Source organism: Podarcis gaigeae, assembly GCF_964106915.1.
Source record: "Podarcis gaigeae genome assembly, chromosome: 2".
Classification (NCBI taxonomy): Eukaryota; Metazoa; Chordata; class Lepidosauria; order Squamata; family Lacertidae; genus Podarcis; species Podarcis gaigeae.
In genome coordinates, this window is record NC_139679.1 from 67,312,177 (window position 1) to 67,330,249 (window position 18,073).

An 18,073-nucleotide genomic window follows, 5' to 3' on the forward strand; every position below is an offset into this window, starting at 1 on the left:
CGAAAAAGGAGCAATGCAGCGAGCTGCAGCAGCAGGTGGCTGGAAAGCCAAACAGGATGTTGATGTTTGTGGCTGTACCATTGGAAAAGGGGGCAGTCCATTCACTGTACTGAGCACGGGATGTTAGCTCAGTGTGTCATCTGACCTGTACTGGAAGTACATGGGTGGAGTCAATCTCTCTCTGCTGTTGGTATTAAGAGAGTGCTGCTGCAAAAGACAGAAATAAAGGCATGTAAATATATTTCTGTCTGTCTCTTTCCCCTCCCTGGGAAAGGCAGGGAGGAGGGAGGAGTGGTGTGTTCTTCTCACGTTGAGGAGGATCGCCGAAGAGACCTCGCCTGTATCTTGCTGGGAGTCGCAGACGGGGAGGTCAACAAAGAAATCAGCCGGGTGCCTGGAGAGTGGCACATTCCTCTGACAAGGCTTGATTTCGACACTACTATTGCATCTGCAGAAAACAGCAGCAAGGGACTCTTCCAGGTGGTTCACAATCTAATGTAACCACCTTCACCATCAGGGCCTTCACCTTCACCCAAGATCTCCTGCAATGATTTTGCAAAGTTTTTTGCAGATAAAGTCGCTCAGATTCAGAAAGAGGTAGACTCCACAAACCTTCAGGGGAAATCTGGAACTAAGGGAAACTTGTTTTCCTAAGTCCAATTGCCCCATGGGGAGAAGAGGGGCAAAGAGGGGATGAGAGAAAATGGGAAGGGGTGTGTGTGAGAGAGAGAGGGAGAGAGAGAGAGAGAGAGAGAGAGAGAGAGAGAGAGAAAATATGCAAATTAACAAGAGAATAGAAGGATGGAGTGAGAAGCGTATGCGAGAATAAAGGACGGATGACCAAGGTACAAGCTCAGATTCGGAAAGAGGTAGACTCCACCATGGGAGCAGGGCCAGGGTGGGAGAGTGCTGGAGTCCTCTCTAGTCAGGTTGTATGGGATCAATTCCAATCTGTTACCTCCAAGGATGTAGACAGGCTGCTTGGACGAGTGAAATCAACCACCTGTCTCCTTGACCCTGCCCATCCTGGCTCATAAAAGTAAGCTGGGAAGGGCTGGGTGATGGGCTCTGCAGGGTGGTGAATGCTCTGCTCTGTGAGGGAGCCTTCTCAGATCCACTGAAAGAGGCGGTCATTAAACCGCTTCTTAAGAAAACATCTTTCGACTCAAGCAATATGGCCAACTATCGCTCAGTCTCCAATCTTCTATTCTTGGGCAAGGTGATTGAGCGAGTGGTTGCTGAACAACTCTAGGCATGCCTGGAGGATGCGGACCACTTGTATCCCTTCCAATCAGGATTCAGGCCTCATCATGGGACTGAAACTGCACTGGTCTCACTGGTTGATGATCTCCGGCGGGCTAGGGACAAAGGTGAGAGCTGTTTCCTAGTTCTGCTGGATCTCTCAGCAGCCTTTGGTCGATGGACCATGACATCCTTCTGGACCATCTAGAGGAACTGGAAACTGGAGGCGCTGTTATACAGTGGTTCCGTTCCTTCCTCCTGGGCCATGTCCAGAAAGTGGTGTTGGGGGATGAGTGTTCAGATCCCTGAGCTCTCACCTGTGGGGTGCCTCAGGGTTCCACCCTCTCCCCCATGCTTTTTAACATCTATATGAAGCCTCTGGGAGAAATCATCATGGGGTTTGGGCAGAGTGTTCATCAGTATGCGGATGATACCCAGCTCTACCTCTCCTTTAAATCAGAAACAGTGAAGGCGGTGAAGGTCCTGTGTGAGTGTCTGGAGATTGATGGAGGATGGATGGCGGCTAACAGATTGAGGTTGAATCCTGACAAGACAGAAGTACTGTTTTGGGGGGACAGGGGGCAGGCAGGTTTGGAGGACAACCTGGTCCTGAATGGGGTAACTTTGCCCCTGACAGATCAGGTGTGCAGCCTGGAAGTCATTTTGGACTCACAGCTGTCCATGGAGGCGCAGGTCAATTCCATGTCCCGGGCAGCTGTCTACCAGCTCCATCTGATATGCAGGCTGAGACCCTGCCTGCCCGCAGACTGTCTCATCAGGGTAGTACATGCTCTAGTTATCTCCCACTTGGACTACTGCAATGTGCTCTACGTGGGGCTACCTTTGAAGGTGCCCCAGAAACTACAATTAATCCAGAATGTGGCAGCTAGACTGGTGACTGGGAGTTTCCGCCAAGACCATATAACACCAGTTCTGAAAGACCTAAATTGGCTCCCAGTACGTTTCCGAGTACAATTCAAAGTGTTGGTGCTGACCTTTTAAGCTCTAAACAGCCTCAGCCCAGTATACCTGAAGGAGCGTCTCCACCCTCATTGTTCTGCCTGGACACTGAGGTCCAGCTCTGAGGTTCTTCTGGCGATTCCCTCACTGCAAGATGTGAGGTTACACGGAATCAGGCAGAAGGCCTTCTCAGTAGTGATGCCCACCCTGTGGAACACCCTTCTATCAGATGTTAAGGAAATAAACAACTACAGTATCTGGCTTTTAGAAGACATCTGAAGGCAGCCCTGTTCAGGGAAGTTTTTTATGTTTGATGTTTTATTGTTCTTTTAATGTTCTGTTGGGAGCCGCCCACAGTGGCTGGGGAGGCCCGGCCAGATGGGCGGGGTATAAGTAATAAATTATTGTTATTACATATACAGTCATTAACATTAAACAATGATCCTGACTGTGTTGTAAAAATATGTTATTATAATTTCCAAATTTCTGGGGTGGCTGATGAAGGTTCCTGATGTAAACAATGGGTGTTAATATAAGAAATAAGGTACCACTCTATGCATTGGATTTTATCTGTCTTTGCTTTTTCATTAATAAATCTGTGGTACCAAGTTATTTCTTCCATCAGCATAATAGTCCAGATACCATGTGGGCAATGCAGTGTTGGCCAGTGTCTTACATGATACCACCTATGGTTGAAGAGACCATAAAGAAGGCTGATCGCCGAATAATTGATGCTTTTGAATTATGGTGCTGGAGGAGACTCTTGAGAGTCCCATGGACTGCAAGAGGATCAAACCTATCCATTCTTAAGGAAATCAGCCCTGAGTGTTCACTGGAAGGACTGTTCACTGGAAGGAGTGTTCACTGAAGCTGAGGCTCCAATACTTTGGCCACCTCATGAGAAGAAAAGACTCCCTGGAAAAGACCCTGATTTTGGGAAAGATGGAGGGCACAAAGAGACGGGGACGACAGAGGATGAGATGGTTGGATAGTGTCTTCGAAGCTACCAGCATGAGTTTGACTAAACTGCGGGAGGCAGTGGAAGACAGAAGTGCCTGGCATGCTCTGGTCCATGGGGTCACGAAGAGTCAGACACGACTAAACGACTAAACAACAACAACAACAACAACATGGTTGAAGAGAGTCAATTCACAAATTGGGAATTCCCAAATAAAACTGCTAATCAACATAATACAGGAAATAATCTTTATTTATTTTCAGGGTTTTGCCATGTTTGTGTGTGTGTGATTTAGAAGGACACACATAGTAAAGGACACATAATAGTAAAATCTTGAAACTCCTGGTCTCCAGGAAATGGAAAGCCCGTGTGGAATATAAAACTCAAACTGATATATCAAAGTAGTACTTTGAGTGCCCTCTAGTGAGCCACTGGAAAAATTAGAACATAGTTTTCCCTCTGATCTGCAGATAACTATAAATGACAAATCTGTATTAAGTTGTATATCTGAGTTGTCCCTCTTGTTTCCTCCCCCCTCTTTTTTTTTATAAAAAAGCTAAAGTTTTATTTTGCAAGAAAGTTTAAAAATTATGGGCAACAAAAAGGAGCACACAAAACGATGTAAGCAGATCGATAATTAAGGGGGAAAGGAAACTTACTAATTACAGCTCGTGGTGGTACAATACAACAGATTATATCAATCTTATGGAGACTGTGATTGTACTCAGGGATGTCAGCCAAGACTATGACCATGTGAATTGCATTGCCAACCCTCTGATTTCAATCAGAATACCCAATGAAATATGTTATCCCAGTACTTGACCCCAAGGACTGGAAAACTGGTCCATCATGTGGGGAAAGATTCCATGTAGTAAAGTTTTCAGCAGCAGTCACATGGCTATTTGTTGTCCTTCTTTTAATTGAGAGACCCTCACTTGCATGATATACATAAAAGACCTAAGAAGTTGTATCTGTGCCTTTAGGTGATGGATGGCCAATTAAACAGACAGTAGGCGATTGTGGCGTGGTTCTTCAGAAGGAGAAACTGGTTATGGCATCCTTTTCCAATTTGATGCCCTCCAAATATTTTGCATGGCAAATTTCATCATCCCTAACCACTGGCCATGCTGTCTGGGCTGATGGGAGTTGTAGGTCAACCCATCTAGGGGACACCAGGGTGGGAAAGGTTGGGTTATGGCATAGAGTCAGGCTTCCAGCTCTGGTCTGTTTCTCTTACACAACATACTAGAGGGAAACACATATCAAAGCACAACGGTATGCATATGTACTGTAATAAAGTTGCAGTGTCTCACGCTGTAGAAAAACATGTGAAGTTCTCCCCAAAAAGTCTGGCCACCAGTGAATCCGGACATACTCGTTGTTTTACTGATATCTTTTTGATAGCCAGTCTGCTCCAAGTAACACCTCTTGGTGTAGTTGTCAACACAATCTAAACTGTGCATATTATTCTTATTCTAATCCATCTCATAAATATTTTCCGGTGCACGGACACCAGTCTCCATAACATGTTGAATTCCTCCAGTGGCCGAGCTTGAGATTGCCACCTGACTGGAAAGAGAAAGCAAATATAAATCACATTTGGGCTAAATGAAATATGTGAAGCCATAGCAATTACACTATCATTAAAGTAACAAGTTTGATCATTCAACAAATTTTAGTATTCCCCAATTTTTGGAGTCTACCCTCTAGGTTAGTCTATGCACCAATTCCCTTCAGTTTTCTCGAGGCAGGATTTTAAGACACACAGGTGTGTTTAGCTATTCTGACCTAGGACCTGGCTCCCTAAAGAACACCCTGTATTGTTATGAAGCTGTTCAGCTATTTAGTTCTTGCAGGATGGGCCCTTTTGAGGATACTGCCATCTGCAGAGGCCCGCTTGATAGTCATGCCCAAGAGCTCTTTCTCCTTATCGCTATCATATTCTAGAACGTGCTCCCCTCAGAGTTACGATTTTCCTTGTTTTTAGAAAAGGTATCAAGACACCTCTTTTTAATTTGGCCTTTTAAATATTTTTGTTGTTGTTTGTACTGCTTTCATTGATTTTAAAGTTTTTATTTCTGCGAGTAAAGCAACAACACTTGCAATAAGCTACCTGACTCCGTGAGGGGGGGACTGTGATAGAAAGAAAGACAGCCAGTTCTTCCTCACTGATTCCTTCTTTTTTAGTAACTATTTGTTGGTAAAGTAGATCACTTCCTTTCAGGCTTTAGTTTCTTCCTGATTCTTCTCCAAGCTAGGGGACCTATACTCAGAATGGCTTTGGCTGCCTTGGGTTTGCTGTGAGGCATCTTGATGCTGCTATGAACATGTGCTGCAGCATCCAGGCCATACACCTGAGGTCTATGTCACCTCCCTGCCAGCTCCTTACTTTTTAAAAAATTCAGAAGAAGTGTCGGAGAGGGCAGATGTAACAATCCCATTACAAATCATACACAAACTGAAACAATCTGGGCCCAATTAAGGATAACCTGAGGAAAACTTGTTTTCTGAAACCATCAAAATTGTACCTTATCAACATCCCTAGAAATAACTCAGGACCAAACAAAATGGACAAATAATGGTCATATGTTTTCTAGTACTGAATTGAAAGTTACCAAGTGAGAATTCGTGGCTTGAATTTTAAAATCTGGGGGACAAAACATATCCACAGCTTTGTGTTTTGCTGCAGCCACCACCAGTTTTGTGGCAACAACATTCTCCCTCTCCCTAAAATAATTACTCTGCAAATGCCATAGCATTGTTCTCAAGGATGTACTGAGAGATAGAAATGGTCACCAGAAATAACTCAATATACCCAGTGGGGTGTTTGGGGTTTTCTTTTTTTACCTTTTCTTTAAGCAGCAGACCATTACTTCATTTCACAATCTGCTTTTGAAATTCCCCTCATTTTGAAAATTGGTATTCAGGCCTACCCTTCTGTCTGCTTCTCATAACTATCCCCATGTGACACACATGGAAGTATTTGCATGCTTTAAATCCAGGCCTATAAACATCCTAATGTAACCCATGATGTTACCTATATATTTCCAATGAATGTGAATATGTAGCACTCGTGCTGAACTCTCCAACTGTAATATTACTTCACTTTGTACCAGAACAATTGCAAGTTGTAGAATTACTATAGCATCTACTCTTCTTAGCATTAAACTAGAAACAGACTTGAATAGTAATTACCTTATAGAATTACTCATCTTCTGCTTCATGTGTAAATACCCTGTGGGATGTTTTTAAAAAGCATAAATAATATAAAAGGCAGTTGCTTTCATTAGATTAAGAGTGAGATTATTATAGAGGAACTACCAAACAGTACTTCCTGATATTACTGCCCTCCAGAAATTCTGTCCTATTTCCATATTTGTATGCAGCAAGTAAATCACCCTGATTTTGCTAGTAAGGCATTACCTGTAATATGTTTGCACTCTCATTGTTCCAAAATCCATTTTGATGAAAATAGGGCAATAGACAACCTGGTTACTATGGCAAGGTGACATATTGTCTCTCTTCTCTACTCCGCAGTATTAGAATAATGAATTACAGTAATTGGCAATGAATACCGTTTGTGTTTATTGGTATTAAAAAATGTTAATTATTAACTATATATGGTTGTTTGTAAAAGATGCTATGCTTTTAGTGAATAACAACAACAAAAACAAGGATTGGTGGCTGCTATAACATCTGTGGACTGGACTTATTAAAAGCAGAGGTGCCAACTTGAATAAAATATTGCGGGGGCCAGTAAGCCCCACGCTACATAACTGCTCTCATGATGTGGCACACACATACCATTTGAATAGCAATGCCCATCAACTTTGCCCCCCACCCCCCAAATATTTTACTGGGTTGCCAAAGACTCCTCTGCCCCTAGGATTTGGCTCCTCTGCTAGAGGCATAGAAAAGTTGTAAATTGACAAGCGTTGCATGCAGTGTTGGCATGAAAAGCTTTGTTTTTATATTGGGACAGGGATGGAGAACTTGTGGTCTTCCACATGTTGCTGGAATTCAGCTCCCATGAGCCCCAGTCAGCATGACCAATAGTCAGGGATGATGAGAGCTGTAATCCACAAATTTAGCAACTCTGTGTATAGTTTACAAAAATTCATTAACAATAATGTATGACATTTTAACAATTTATAATACAGTGGTACCTCGGTTTGCAAATATAATCCATTCTGGAAGTCTGTTCTTAAACCAAAGCTGTTCTTAAACTGAGATGTGCTTTCCCTAATGAGGCCTTCCACCACCGGTGCCCTTCCACCATTTGGCTTCCGTTCGTAGACCGAGGTAAAGTTCACTAACAGGAACACTACTTTTGGTTTTGTCAAGTTCTTATACCGAATAGTTCGTAAACAGGGCTATTCGTAAACCGAGGTACCACTGTACATGAAACCTTAACTAATATATACAATGCCAAACTAATAACCACATGCACAACTCAATATCTCAAAGCCAAACAGTCCAAATATTTCTGAAATACGTCCATGAGAACTACTCTCTATGTGTGTACTTGTGCTGGTGCGAACCAACGGAGGGATGTAGGATACTCCAGAACAGATTTAGAGGGCACATGAGGGCAGAGGCGTGGTGTGATGGGCCAGGGAGGCCATTGCCCTGGGCACACACCTGACTGTTCTCCCACAACAGAGTCCTGCTGGCAGGTGAGTTTGACTAGTGGGCAACGGGCAAGTAGCCTGTTTGACGGCGGGCTCTGTTCATCCTCCACACGCACCCCCCTGGCGCGTGTCCCCACCCCAGCTACCCAGTCTACCAGGAGGTGCAATACTTGCCCCATCCCAGGAGCTGGCAAACCCATGCTATGCCACTGCACGAGAGGAGGAGAGGCAAAAAGACCCATTGTGCTCGTGGTGATCCTTACACTATTGGGACCTTGACATAGCGCTGCATTGAATACAATCCTTTAGTCCCACAAATATTGACTAATAATGATACTGCATCTCTTCCAGCACTAGCCCTGAGAAATTCTGTCTTCCCTCCCTCATTTGCCAATGTTCAAAAATATACAGCGTAATTCTGCAAAACTACAGGAATACTTACACTTAAGTGCCAGCATTGCCACAATGAGCAATAATACTACTGCACATGTTCCAATGCCAGCATATAGGGCTGTCCTTGAAGGTTCTTCTTTTCTTTTTTCTCTTAGTGTGGTAAAATGTAAAGAAATATTCTGCAAAAATAATAATACAGAAATGACCTCGCTGAGTAGAAAAGTGCAATACAAACACTTATGTCCAGATATAACAGATTACCTTTCAAACAGGTTACTTATACAGAAATGGAATTAATAGGGCAATTTAGATGAGGTGAGCTAATCTGCTAGGAGTGTTATAGTACTGAAAATTATGCTTGTACTCATGAAATCTGATGAGATACCGTACTTTTCTGTGTATAAGACAAGTGGTTTTTTCTCTTTCAAATGATCTCCAAACTGGGGGGGGGGGGGGGGGTCGTCTTATACACGGTTAGTGCAGAATTGGCACGGAGGATTGGTTGTTTTCGGGAGCAGGAGATTGTCAGTTGCGTTTGGGTGGGTGATTGGTGGCTGCGGCAAGTACTGCTTTCAATTTGCTGTGGTGGTGGCAATGGGGGGGGGGTGATTTGCCTCATCTGTTGTCGCGCTGGCTAATGATTGGTGGGTTTTTCGAGTTGTGCTGCTCATTATGGTGGGTGAGTGTTTGGGGGTTTTTTTGCAATCACCCCAGAAAAGCTCAACAACTCTGGGTAATATCCCCCCATTTTCTTAAATTTGAGTCCCCATAAATAGGGGGCATCTTATACATGGGGGTGTTTTAGACACAGAAAAATACAGTAAATTATTATCATAATGGTAAAAATGTCTGTTTTATATATCCATCTATGTGCACAGTACTTTACAAAGCAGAAAAGGACACTTTCAATCTGAGAACAAACACAGGGAAAGACAGTAGGTGGAGGATGGAGGCAAGATAAAACAAGAAGGAATATTAATTTAGTTATACTTAAGCTTAATAGAGTAGAATATGGGGGGGGGGGGATAAGAGAGTCTGCCAAAGGCTTCATGTAAGAAGAAAAGAAGAAGTCATTTATTTATGGTTTACTAACCAAAAATGATGGATAGCAATAACAAGAAAGAACAATATTTAACACAGATAAGTTTTGGAAGGACATTTTGTACCTAAAAGTTATGTAACATTACCATCAATCTGCAAAGAGGCCATGCAGATACTTACATCCTGTGGGGATTGTGTTCTGGACATCCATCTTGGTTCCAAAGCAAAGTAAGTTTCAGTGAAGTGTATAGTAGCTAGACAAAGCAAAGATAAAGCAGCATACTCATTCATACAACCTGGATTCACAGTGCTGGTGCTGACCTTTAAAGCCCTAAATGGCCTCAGCCCAGTATACCTGAAGGAGCGTCTCCACCCCCATTGTTCAGCTCGGGCACTGAGGTCCAGCGCCAAGGACCTTCTGGTGGTTCCGTCATTGCGAGAAGCAAAGCTACAGGGAACCAGGCAGGGGGCCTTCTCGGTAGTGGTGCCCGCCCTGGGGAACGCCCTCCCATCAAATGTCAAGGAAATAAACAACTATCTGACTTTTAGAAGACATCTGAAGGCAGCCCTGTTTAGGGAAGTTTTTCATGTTTGATGTTGTATTGTATTTTTAATATTCTATTGGGAGCCACCAGATGGGTGGGGTACAAATAAATAATTATAATTATAATTATAGCTGTCTTTGTCCTTGAATACATAAATGGATGCTCCTGGATGATGAGTCCCATGTTATATGCATGGATAAGAAAATCTAGTGTTGTCAGTTTAAAATGGGAGTTAAGCACACTCACTATTTCTTTTAATTTATTCTTTCTTCTTTTCTTTGAGAGTTACAGTCAACACTTCATTTCATTTCACTGCATGCTTCACTAGACTTGAGACTAACCAATGGAGACTAACAAATTCACAATCCATCTATATACACATACCTGGTACTCTAGCTGAAGTTGGACTCCAGTTCCCTGATTAAGAAAAAGAACAGACAAGTCAGTTGCACCATACCATATTTAGCAAAAATGTAAGTCTTTGTTGTATTACAGGGGTGGTGAACCTCTTTGCGCCCAACTACCTGATTTGTACCTGTCCAACCTTCCAAGGGCCATAGTTCTTACAGGTATGTCCTGTTTGGAAGAAATTGTCTCACAGACCATTTGACAGGACCTGGCAGGTCTATTTAGTTTGCAGGCTTAAGGTTCCACACTACTGCTATGTTAGCTTTGGGTACAAGTCCCAAAAGCATTAGATACAATAGAATATATTTAGCACTTTTTGGACTTGTGCCTGAAGCTAATATAGTAAAGAATCATGTGAACATCTACTGGTCATTGAGGTTTACCAAACTATGGATGGCTGTGCAGAAGTTGCATTCACACATATACTTTGGACTTGCCCAGTGGTCTCTTCCTTTTAGCATGATATCAACTGCTGTCTCATTTTTAGGTTTACCTTTCATCCCAGCAGAGATCAGCTATGACCAAGCCCTCTGATCATGAACCAAATTCCTGCTGCAACTTTTATATTTCAGGATGTCATATGGCCTGAAAATCTGAGCCACCAACTTGCTGGATTGAAGTCTTGCTTGGCACAGGACTAATTCTAAGAATATGAGAATGTAACAGCAGAAACCCTCTCTTCCTCCCCACCTTTAGTTGTGAGTGTAAATACAGATGTATATTTGTGTGTGAAGGAAATGTGATTATTGGGTATTAATGAAGGATTTAAGGGCATAATGACAAAAGAACTGCTTTGCTGCAGTAAACCAAAAGCCCATCGAGTCAAGAAATAATTTCCATTTAGCTATTGATACCCATCCTAAATAATTTCCATTTAGCTATTGATACCCATCCTCTGCGGGACGCAGGTAGCGCTGTGGGTTAAAGCCTCAGCGCCTAGGACTTGCCGATCGAAAGGTCGGCGGTTCGAATCCCTGCGGCGGGGTGCGCTCCCGCTGCTAGGTCACAGCGCCTGCCAACCTAGCAGTTCGAAAGCACCCCCGGGTGCAAGTAGATAAATAGGGACCGCTTACCAGCAGGAAGGTAAACGGCGTTTCCGTGTGCGGCTCTGGCTCGCCAGAGCAGCGATGTCACGCTGGCCACGTGACCCGGAAGTGTCTCCGGACAGCGCTGGCCCCTGGCCTCTTGAGTAAGATGGGCGCACAACCCCAGAGTCTGTCAAGACTGGCCCGTACGGGCAGGGGTACCTTTACCTTTACCTTTTACCCATCCTCTGCAAATATGCATAATCATTTTTTGATGCTACCCATGTTTGGTGGGAGGAAATAGACATATGATTTATTGGGATTGCTAGCCTTCATAGCAGAAGCTCTACATTTTTTGTAAAAAGTTTTATCAAGACCCTTTAACATTTTGCCAAACTTAAAAATATGCTGCAAATATTGTCTTAGGTAGTGACAAACTGGCATATGCCTGGTGGAAGCATTCTGCTCACCTTTCTCAATCACAACTTCAATGTTATGTTTCAGATCGTTGAACAAGCCACTTATGTCCACACGACAACAGTATGTTCCCGAATCTTCTTCTGTTCCGTTCACAATTGTCAGAGACACATCTCCTTGATGAACATCTCCCAGTAGATAATACTTGCTATCCTTCGATTGCTGTTTGTTGGTCTGGAAAATTTGACTGGAACACCAAGATAGAGGGCAACTTCCTCGCCCCCAGCATATGGTTCTGATCCCATTTTCCACAGTAGAATAATGACAGGGTAATGTGATGTTCTGGCCCACTTTTCCCTGTATTGTAGTCCCAGAAACTGATGTCAACAAGCATGTAGGGGAAGACACTACAGTTACAAAAAAGGAAAGAAAAAAAGAATGGAATTATGACAAACTGTGGGAACAACAATGTATCTGTAAAAAGATTTCCATCTCAGCAACTTTCCTAAAGCCTAATATTATGCTGACTTTGTAATTTGAAAATATTCTTCCCAGGCACATATTCCAACACCTCGGCTCAGTCTCTTGAGTTGAAGCCAAGAAAATAAAGAGAAAACACACCCAAACTATGCTGAACAATAATGTGGGTGCTCAAACAGGAAGTATGTTTCTCCATAACAAAATGTGTAGTCATTTATGGGGGGCGGATTCATAGGGCTGTATCCAGTGGCGTCCATTCAATATCAGAAAGCTCTTTGAGCTTATAGAACCATAGAGGAATGGAGAAGGAATCTGATTTTTGAATGGGAGACCTTTGGAACAATGGGGAAGGTAGTAGGGTTGCAGGGAAGAGGGTGAGTTATAGGCTCCCTGTTCTGCTGAGAAACCCTTTGCTGGATCAAAGAGCTTTCCATCAGCAGAGGAACACCATTGGATGCAACTTGTAAATACTAACTTTTCAATAGCAGTCATCACTTATGCACTTCAGTGGAAGTTTCTGAAATGTTTGGTAAATTCTTTAGCAAGCAACAAAAAATAACTGATAGATATTCTTATTAAACAAATCAGTTTAGAGCAGTGGTTCCCCAATGGGGGTCCGTGGAACACACCCAGGGGACTTGCTTATCTTGTTATTTGCACAGTAAAAGCCTTCCACGGATCATCCAGCCTCTGCTCATGACCAGCGCCTGCTTGCTGGCCAGGGAAAACCTTGTGAAAGAGTTGCTGGGTGGCAAGTGAGCTGGGATTGAGCAAAAACCTCTGACACAGTTTCTTAGGGCTTTTGCGATTGGAGGGGGCAGGGGAGAGGAGAGCAAATGGTTCGCTCCATGGGGCGGATTCACATGCCTATCATTTTTTAAAAGGTAAGGGTTCCCTTCCCCCTTCCCCTTGCTCTCTACTTTTTAACTAAAAATAAATTCTAATTGCTTCCAAGGACTATCAGGTTTAGAGGACTCTCCCACTGCTTGTGGGTAGGGTTTTCAGTGAATTTTGCCTTATGAGTTTGGGATCCAGGTCCCAGCTTGGAAGTCCAACAGGGAAAATAGCTAAGCAAATTATCACTATGATTAGCATAGCATTTTGTTTTCTTGTTTTCTGAGTCAAGCTATGTGGCTACATTTGTGGGTGGGAGGAAACAGGTGTAGGGCAGAAACCAAATAAATTAAAAAGTTGGTTGTTTCTATTGGGTAATCAGCAAGAATAAAAACCTCACTCCAAATAAGTACTGTATTTAACTAATTAATCCATTTAAGCCAGAGATGAAATGGGCACAGAAGGACTGTATTATAAATTACTACTACTGCTGGTATTACTACTACCACCACCAAAATTACAAAATTCCATCTGTTTTCTACTCAGTCTTCACCAATACTTTATCAAGCCCTGACCAAGCCTTCACCTATGTGTTGAAGATGCAAGATCCCTCAGATTGCAGAACCTTATGCTACAAAGTTTTGCTAAAATGCACCATCTCAGATTACAAGTAAGGAATAACATATAAAAAGCCTTCTGCATATAGAGCACTTGCAAGTTCTATACACAGTTCCTTTTTTTAAATTCAGTTGCAGTGTAGAAATGGAGAACTTTTCCTACTGTCTAGGGATAGGCAATAGCTCAGGGTAGAGCATCTGCTTTGCGCATGCCCTGGCACCTCTGGGTAGGACCGGCAGAGATCCTTATCTGAAATCCTAGAGAACTACTGCCATTAACTGTAGAGACAATACTGAGCCAAATGGATCAGTGGTCTGACTCAATAGTTTTTCTGACAGATTCAAAATTTCATGTGATCAGTTGAACAACTTTCTGTGGCTGTGTATGGTAGCCCACTTAGCAGACATTTTCACATACTTGAGCACTCTCAACACAAGCCTTCAAGGTAGTGATGTGAATATTTTTTATGTTGAAGATAAGACTGCGGTAGTGATGTAAAAATTATGATTATGGGCAAGCTGAGGTGGTAGCCTCACTAATATCCCAACACTTGAGACATTTCTGGGAGCCAATGACATAGAATTGATGCCATAAGTAAAACATTACATCACTGAGCACCTGCGTGATTTAGCGACCAGCATCAGAGATTACTTCCCTGCACAAAATCTTGAGCACTCATGTGTAAGGAATCCTTTTGAATGTGGTGATGTACAACTATCTGCAGAAGAGCAAGATGTACCTGTTGATGTGACTTGTGATGGTTCATTGAAATCATTTTGAAAATAATGTAGACTGGACCAATTCTGGGTGAAGGTTTTTGCTGATTATAAGACGTTAGGTGAAAAAGCTTTGAGACATCTAGTTCCCTTTTGTTCCACGTATCATTGTGAACAAACATTTTCAACATTTTGTTATATGAAGAACAAGCATAGAAATCAACTTGCTGCTGAACCAGACTGGAGGATAAAAGTAAGAAATATTGAACCAGATGTGGAAAGGATTGTTTGGGACTAAATGAGGCATGATTTCTCCCATCACATTTAGCTTTAGTGTGAGAAAAAGAAAAGAAAAATATGTTCTCTACCAGAAAAAGAGCATTTGCACTGGTGGGAAGCCCCTTGGCGATTAAGGACTGTGGTCAGATTTCGCAGGAACAGAATATCATTTTCTTTCAAATGCTGAAGTCTGTATGCTGATAGCATGTGACTCATATCCTCACAACTCTTGCTGACGCTGTTGAGCCCCATGTTTCAAATCATACGAATTGATACTGTGCAGGGATATCATAGCATATTGTAGCACAGAACCAGGTATTCTGGAAACCTAGGGTGCAGGTGAGGTTTATAGTTTTCACATGGTTATCACAAGGATCTGTTCCAGTTAGGTGAACATGCATTACATGCAGTCAGCCTCAATAACATCTTAATATGTCACATGGTTGATGCTGACTGTTAGAAAATGAATGTAGTATTAGTGCCTAAGCTCTTGAAATCATATACCATATGCAAATAACAGCAGAATGTTAACTTTCTCTCATTCCTGCATCTTCATCCCTAAGCACGTTTACTCAGAGGCAAGTCAATTTAGGTATATATCTGGTATTACAGCCTTAAAAGGAGTATGTTAGAAATCACAATCATTTGCCAGATGTCTAGTCTTGAATTAAAGAGAATTAAATATTTACATACTGAACAATTACACTGTACAAGTCTAAAACAATGATTTCCCAGAAGTGCAACTCCATAATTTATAATTTTGTTAATGTTTGATTACCTGTAAAGACCACCAGAAGAATTCGTTCCAGGGGAAACATGGTATAGGCTTAGATGGCAGCAGAGGGTGGCTTTGTTCCTACTGCAAGCGGAGATTTAACAGAATGCTCATTTCACAACCAAGCTTCTGACTTCTCTAATTTCCGATCTACATCATGTGTGACCTAAGTCACAGCACTCAGCAGCAGGCTTTCTTTCTTTCTTTTCCCCGCCCTGTGGTTAGTTCACATCTCACTGGGCCACCCAATGCTGGTGTTTGGTAAATACTGTGGACATCTTGGTTAAAAGGCAACAAACTTCCACAGCAATGACAAAATGCTTTGCTCGGGACATCAGAGGATGGGATTTGTTCTGTCCAGTACTCCCATAATCTTCAGAAATTGCCCATAAGATTTAAATGTGAAGATAAAGGCTTTCTCATTATACTGTTGTACACCATCTTTTTTTATTGCAAAGTGTGGCTGGAAAGTTATGTGTAGACAGGGAATTAGCATTCAGGCTAGGATTCAACTAGCAGTTCGAAAGCACCCCTGGGGTACAAGTAGATGAATAGGGACCGCTTCTAGCAGGAAGGTAAACGGCGTTTCCGTGTGCAGCTCTGGCTTGCCAGAGAAGCGATGTCACGCTGGCCACGTGACCTGGAAGTGTCTTCGGACAGCACTGGCCCCTGGCCTCTTGAGTGAGATGGGCGCACAACCCCAGAGTCTGTCAAGACTGGCCCGTACGGGCAGGGGTACCTTTACCTTTAGCGCATGCACATTCACCATGTCTTTAAAGAGAAAAAGAAGCAACCAAGCCTCCCTCCCCATTTCCAGGGGTGGAGGACATGGTGGTGTGGCAGTACTTATCTGGAGAGCTGAATCACTGATTACTGGGAAAGAGTGGGTGAGGTCAGTGCAGTTCAAATGCTCCAGCAGAAGCACCAGTTTGGGTCTGCCGGTGTGTTTGCATTGCACTAACCTCCTTGTGTTAAGCATCAGTGACACTACTGTTTGAAGGTCAGGTAAGCACCACTGTGAGCAGCTGTCTGCTGTTGCCTATTTTGTGCCTTAATCTTGCCAACATCTTGAGTTTTATAATACATGCAGCTGCATCAACTTCAAATGATAAAATTCAGAAAAACTGCACCCCCAGAGGGTATTATTTGTGGATTTCATGACACCCACTAGGTGGTATTCATCTAAATTTTATTCAGAGTGGAGCCATTTAAATGAATGGAACTAACTTAGTCGTGTTGATTAATTTCAACAGGTCTCCTCTAAGTAAAAGTTGAACACCACCCATGGAGTTGGCTCCAGGCTAAGTTAATTGAGCTTAAGTTCCAATCACTTAAATGAGGCAAGTTAGTCATTATTTTAATATAAGTCCCATTGAAATCAATGGGATTTAATTTTGGTCACTACTAGCAACCAAAGTCGTGGCACTTTATTGCATGTGTACAATAAAATCCAATGCACAATAAATGTTGATTTCTGAATATGGCGAATGCCTTAAAGAACTCCCAAGCCTTATTTTGACTGACTACTGGGGTTTGCATGAGCAACCATAAATAAATATTGCACTCAATTCAGACAATATTGAGAGGATAGCTAATGAAGATATGCTTTCTCAGCTAAACAGCACCACCAATTTTTATTAGTTAGTGCACAACAATGCACTAATGATTTAGTTTCAGATGAACATAAATTGTTTATAGCAATGCCACCAGCAGTAGATCCCTCCCCAACCCCCAGGAGACAGCCCCTGTTAAAATCCGTAAGTTCAATAAATAATGAATGCAATGTACTGAATAATATATTGGTAATTTCAGCATAATAATTGCTTTTCTTAACCAAGGAGAAACGAAAAAGTAGCATCTTACTTTGTAAAGGTAAAGGGACCCATGACCATTAGGTCCAGTCGTGGCCAACTCTGGGGTTGCGGCGCTCATCTTTCTTTATTGGCCGAGGGAGCCGGCGTACAGCTTCCGAACCACCAGTGCACGGAAACGCTGTTTACCTTCCCGCCAGAGTGGCACCTATTTATCTACTTGCACTTTGACGTGCTTTCAAACTGCTAGGTTGGCAGGAGCAGGGACCGAGCAATGGGAGCTCACCCCGTCGCGGGGATTCGAACTGCTGACCTTCTGATCAGCAAGTCCTAGGCTCTGTGGTTTAACCCACAGCGCCACCCGTGTCCCTATCTTACTTTGTAAGAGAAGAAAATAGCAATTCATCTCATTACTCCTTCAACCCAATAAAAAGTTTAACCCATACCCAGTGCACAAACCTAGTGTGGACAGTCACAAGCCAGTCCTCACAAAACAGCCCTGTACCATTGCTGTCTGTTTCAGTCTAGCTTTTTGAGCCTGCTGAAACCACATCCTGTATGAAACAGAAAAAAGGAACCTGTCCATTGCTGATTTCAAGAATAGACTGGTGTTTATATTCTTGCTGATTCAACCCTTGACATTTTTCCTAGCCAAGACATACATAATTATTCTTTATTTACTGATTAAATACATTTTGTTTGTTTTAAATTTGTATTTTGCCCTTCATTCCAAAGTGCAAATATATAACATAGGGCACTGGGTTGAGGAACCCATGGCCCTCTCAGTGTTTTGGGATTCCAACTTACCTCACCCTTAGCCAAGATTCATAGCTCTTCCTTCTATACTTTTGCTCTTAATTTGGTTAATACCTGTCCTAAGGCCACATGGGTGTGTGGGAATTAAATACAAAACAATAACACCCAGAGATGGTGGACAAAG

At 42.6% G+C, this 18,073-nt stretch overlaps 1 protein-coding gene across 1 annotated transcript; it reads right to left on the reverse strand.

Moving 5' to 3' along the window:
* Positions 1–3,394: 3,394 nt before the first annotated feature.
* Positions 3,395–15,619, reverse strand: HAVCR2 (hepatitis A virus cellular receptor 2). The gene is made up of 7 exons (XM_083728762.1): positions 15,326–15,619; positions 11,674–12,027; positions 10,155–10,187; positions 9,406–9,479; positions 8,234–8,363; positions 6,356–6,395; positions 3,395–4,729 (listed from the first exon to the last, which is right to left on the reverse strand). The coding sequence occupies exons 1-7, from the start codon at positions 15,363–15,365 to the stop codon at positions 4,636–4,638; spliced, it is 765 nt and encodes a 254-aa protein (XP_083584888.1). The 5' UTR covers positions 15,366–15,619; the 3' UTR covers positions 3,395–4,635.
* Between the last annotated feature and the right edge of the window lie 2,454 nt (positions 15,620–18,073).

What these genes read in the sequence shown, in the direction of transcription:
- HAVCR2 (XM_083728762.1), bottom strand. Translation starts at nt 15,365, where the DNA reads ATGTTTCCCCTGGAACGAATTCTTCTGGTGGTCTTTACAG. An exon ending in TCTTCTGGTGGTCTTTACAG is followed by an intron (nt 12,028 to 15,325) that starts GTAATCAAACAT and finishes TTGTAACTGTAG; the next exon opens with TGTCTTCCCCTACATGCTTG. An exon ending in TGAAGTTGTGATTGAGAAAG is followed by an intron (nt 10,188 to 11,673) that starts GTGAGCAGAATG and finishes TTTCTTAATCAG; the next exon opens with GGAACTGGAGTCCAACTTCA.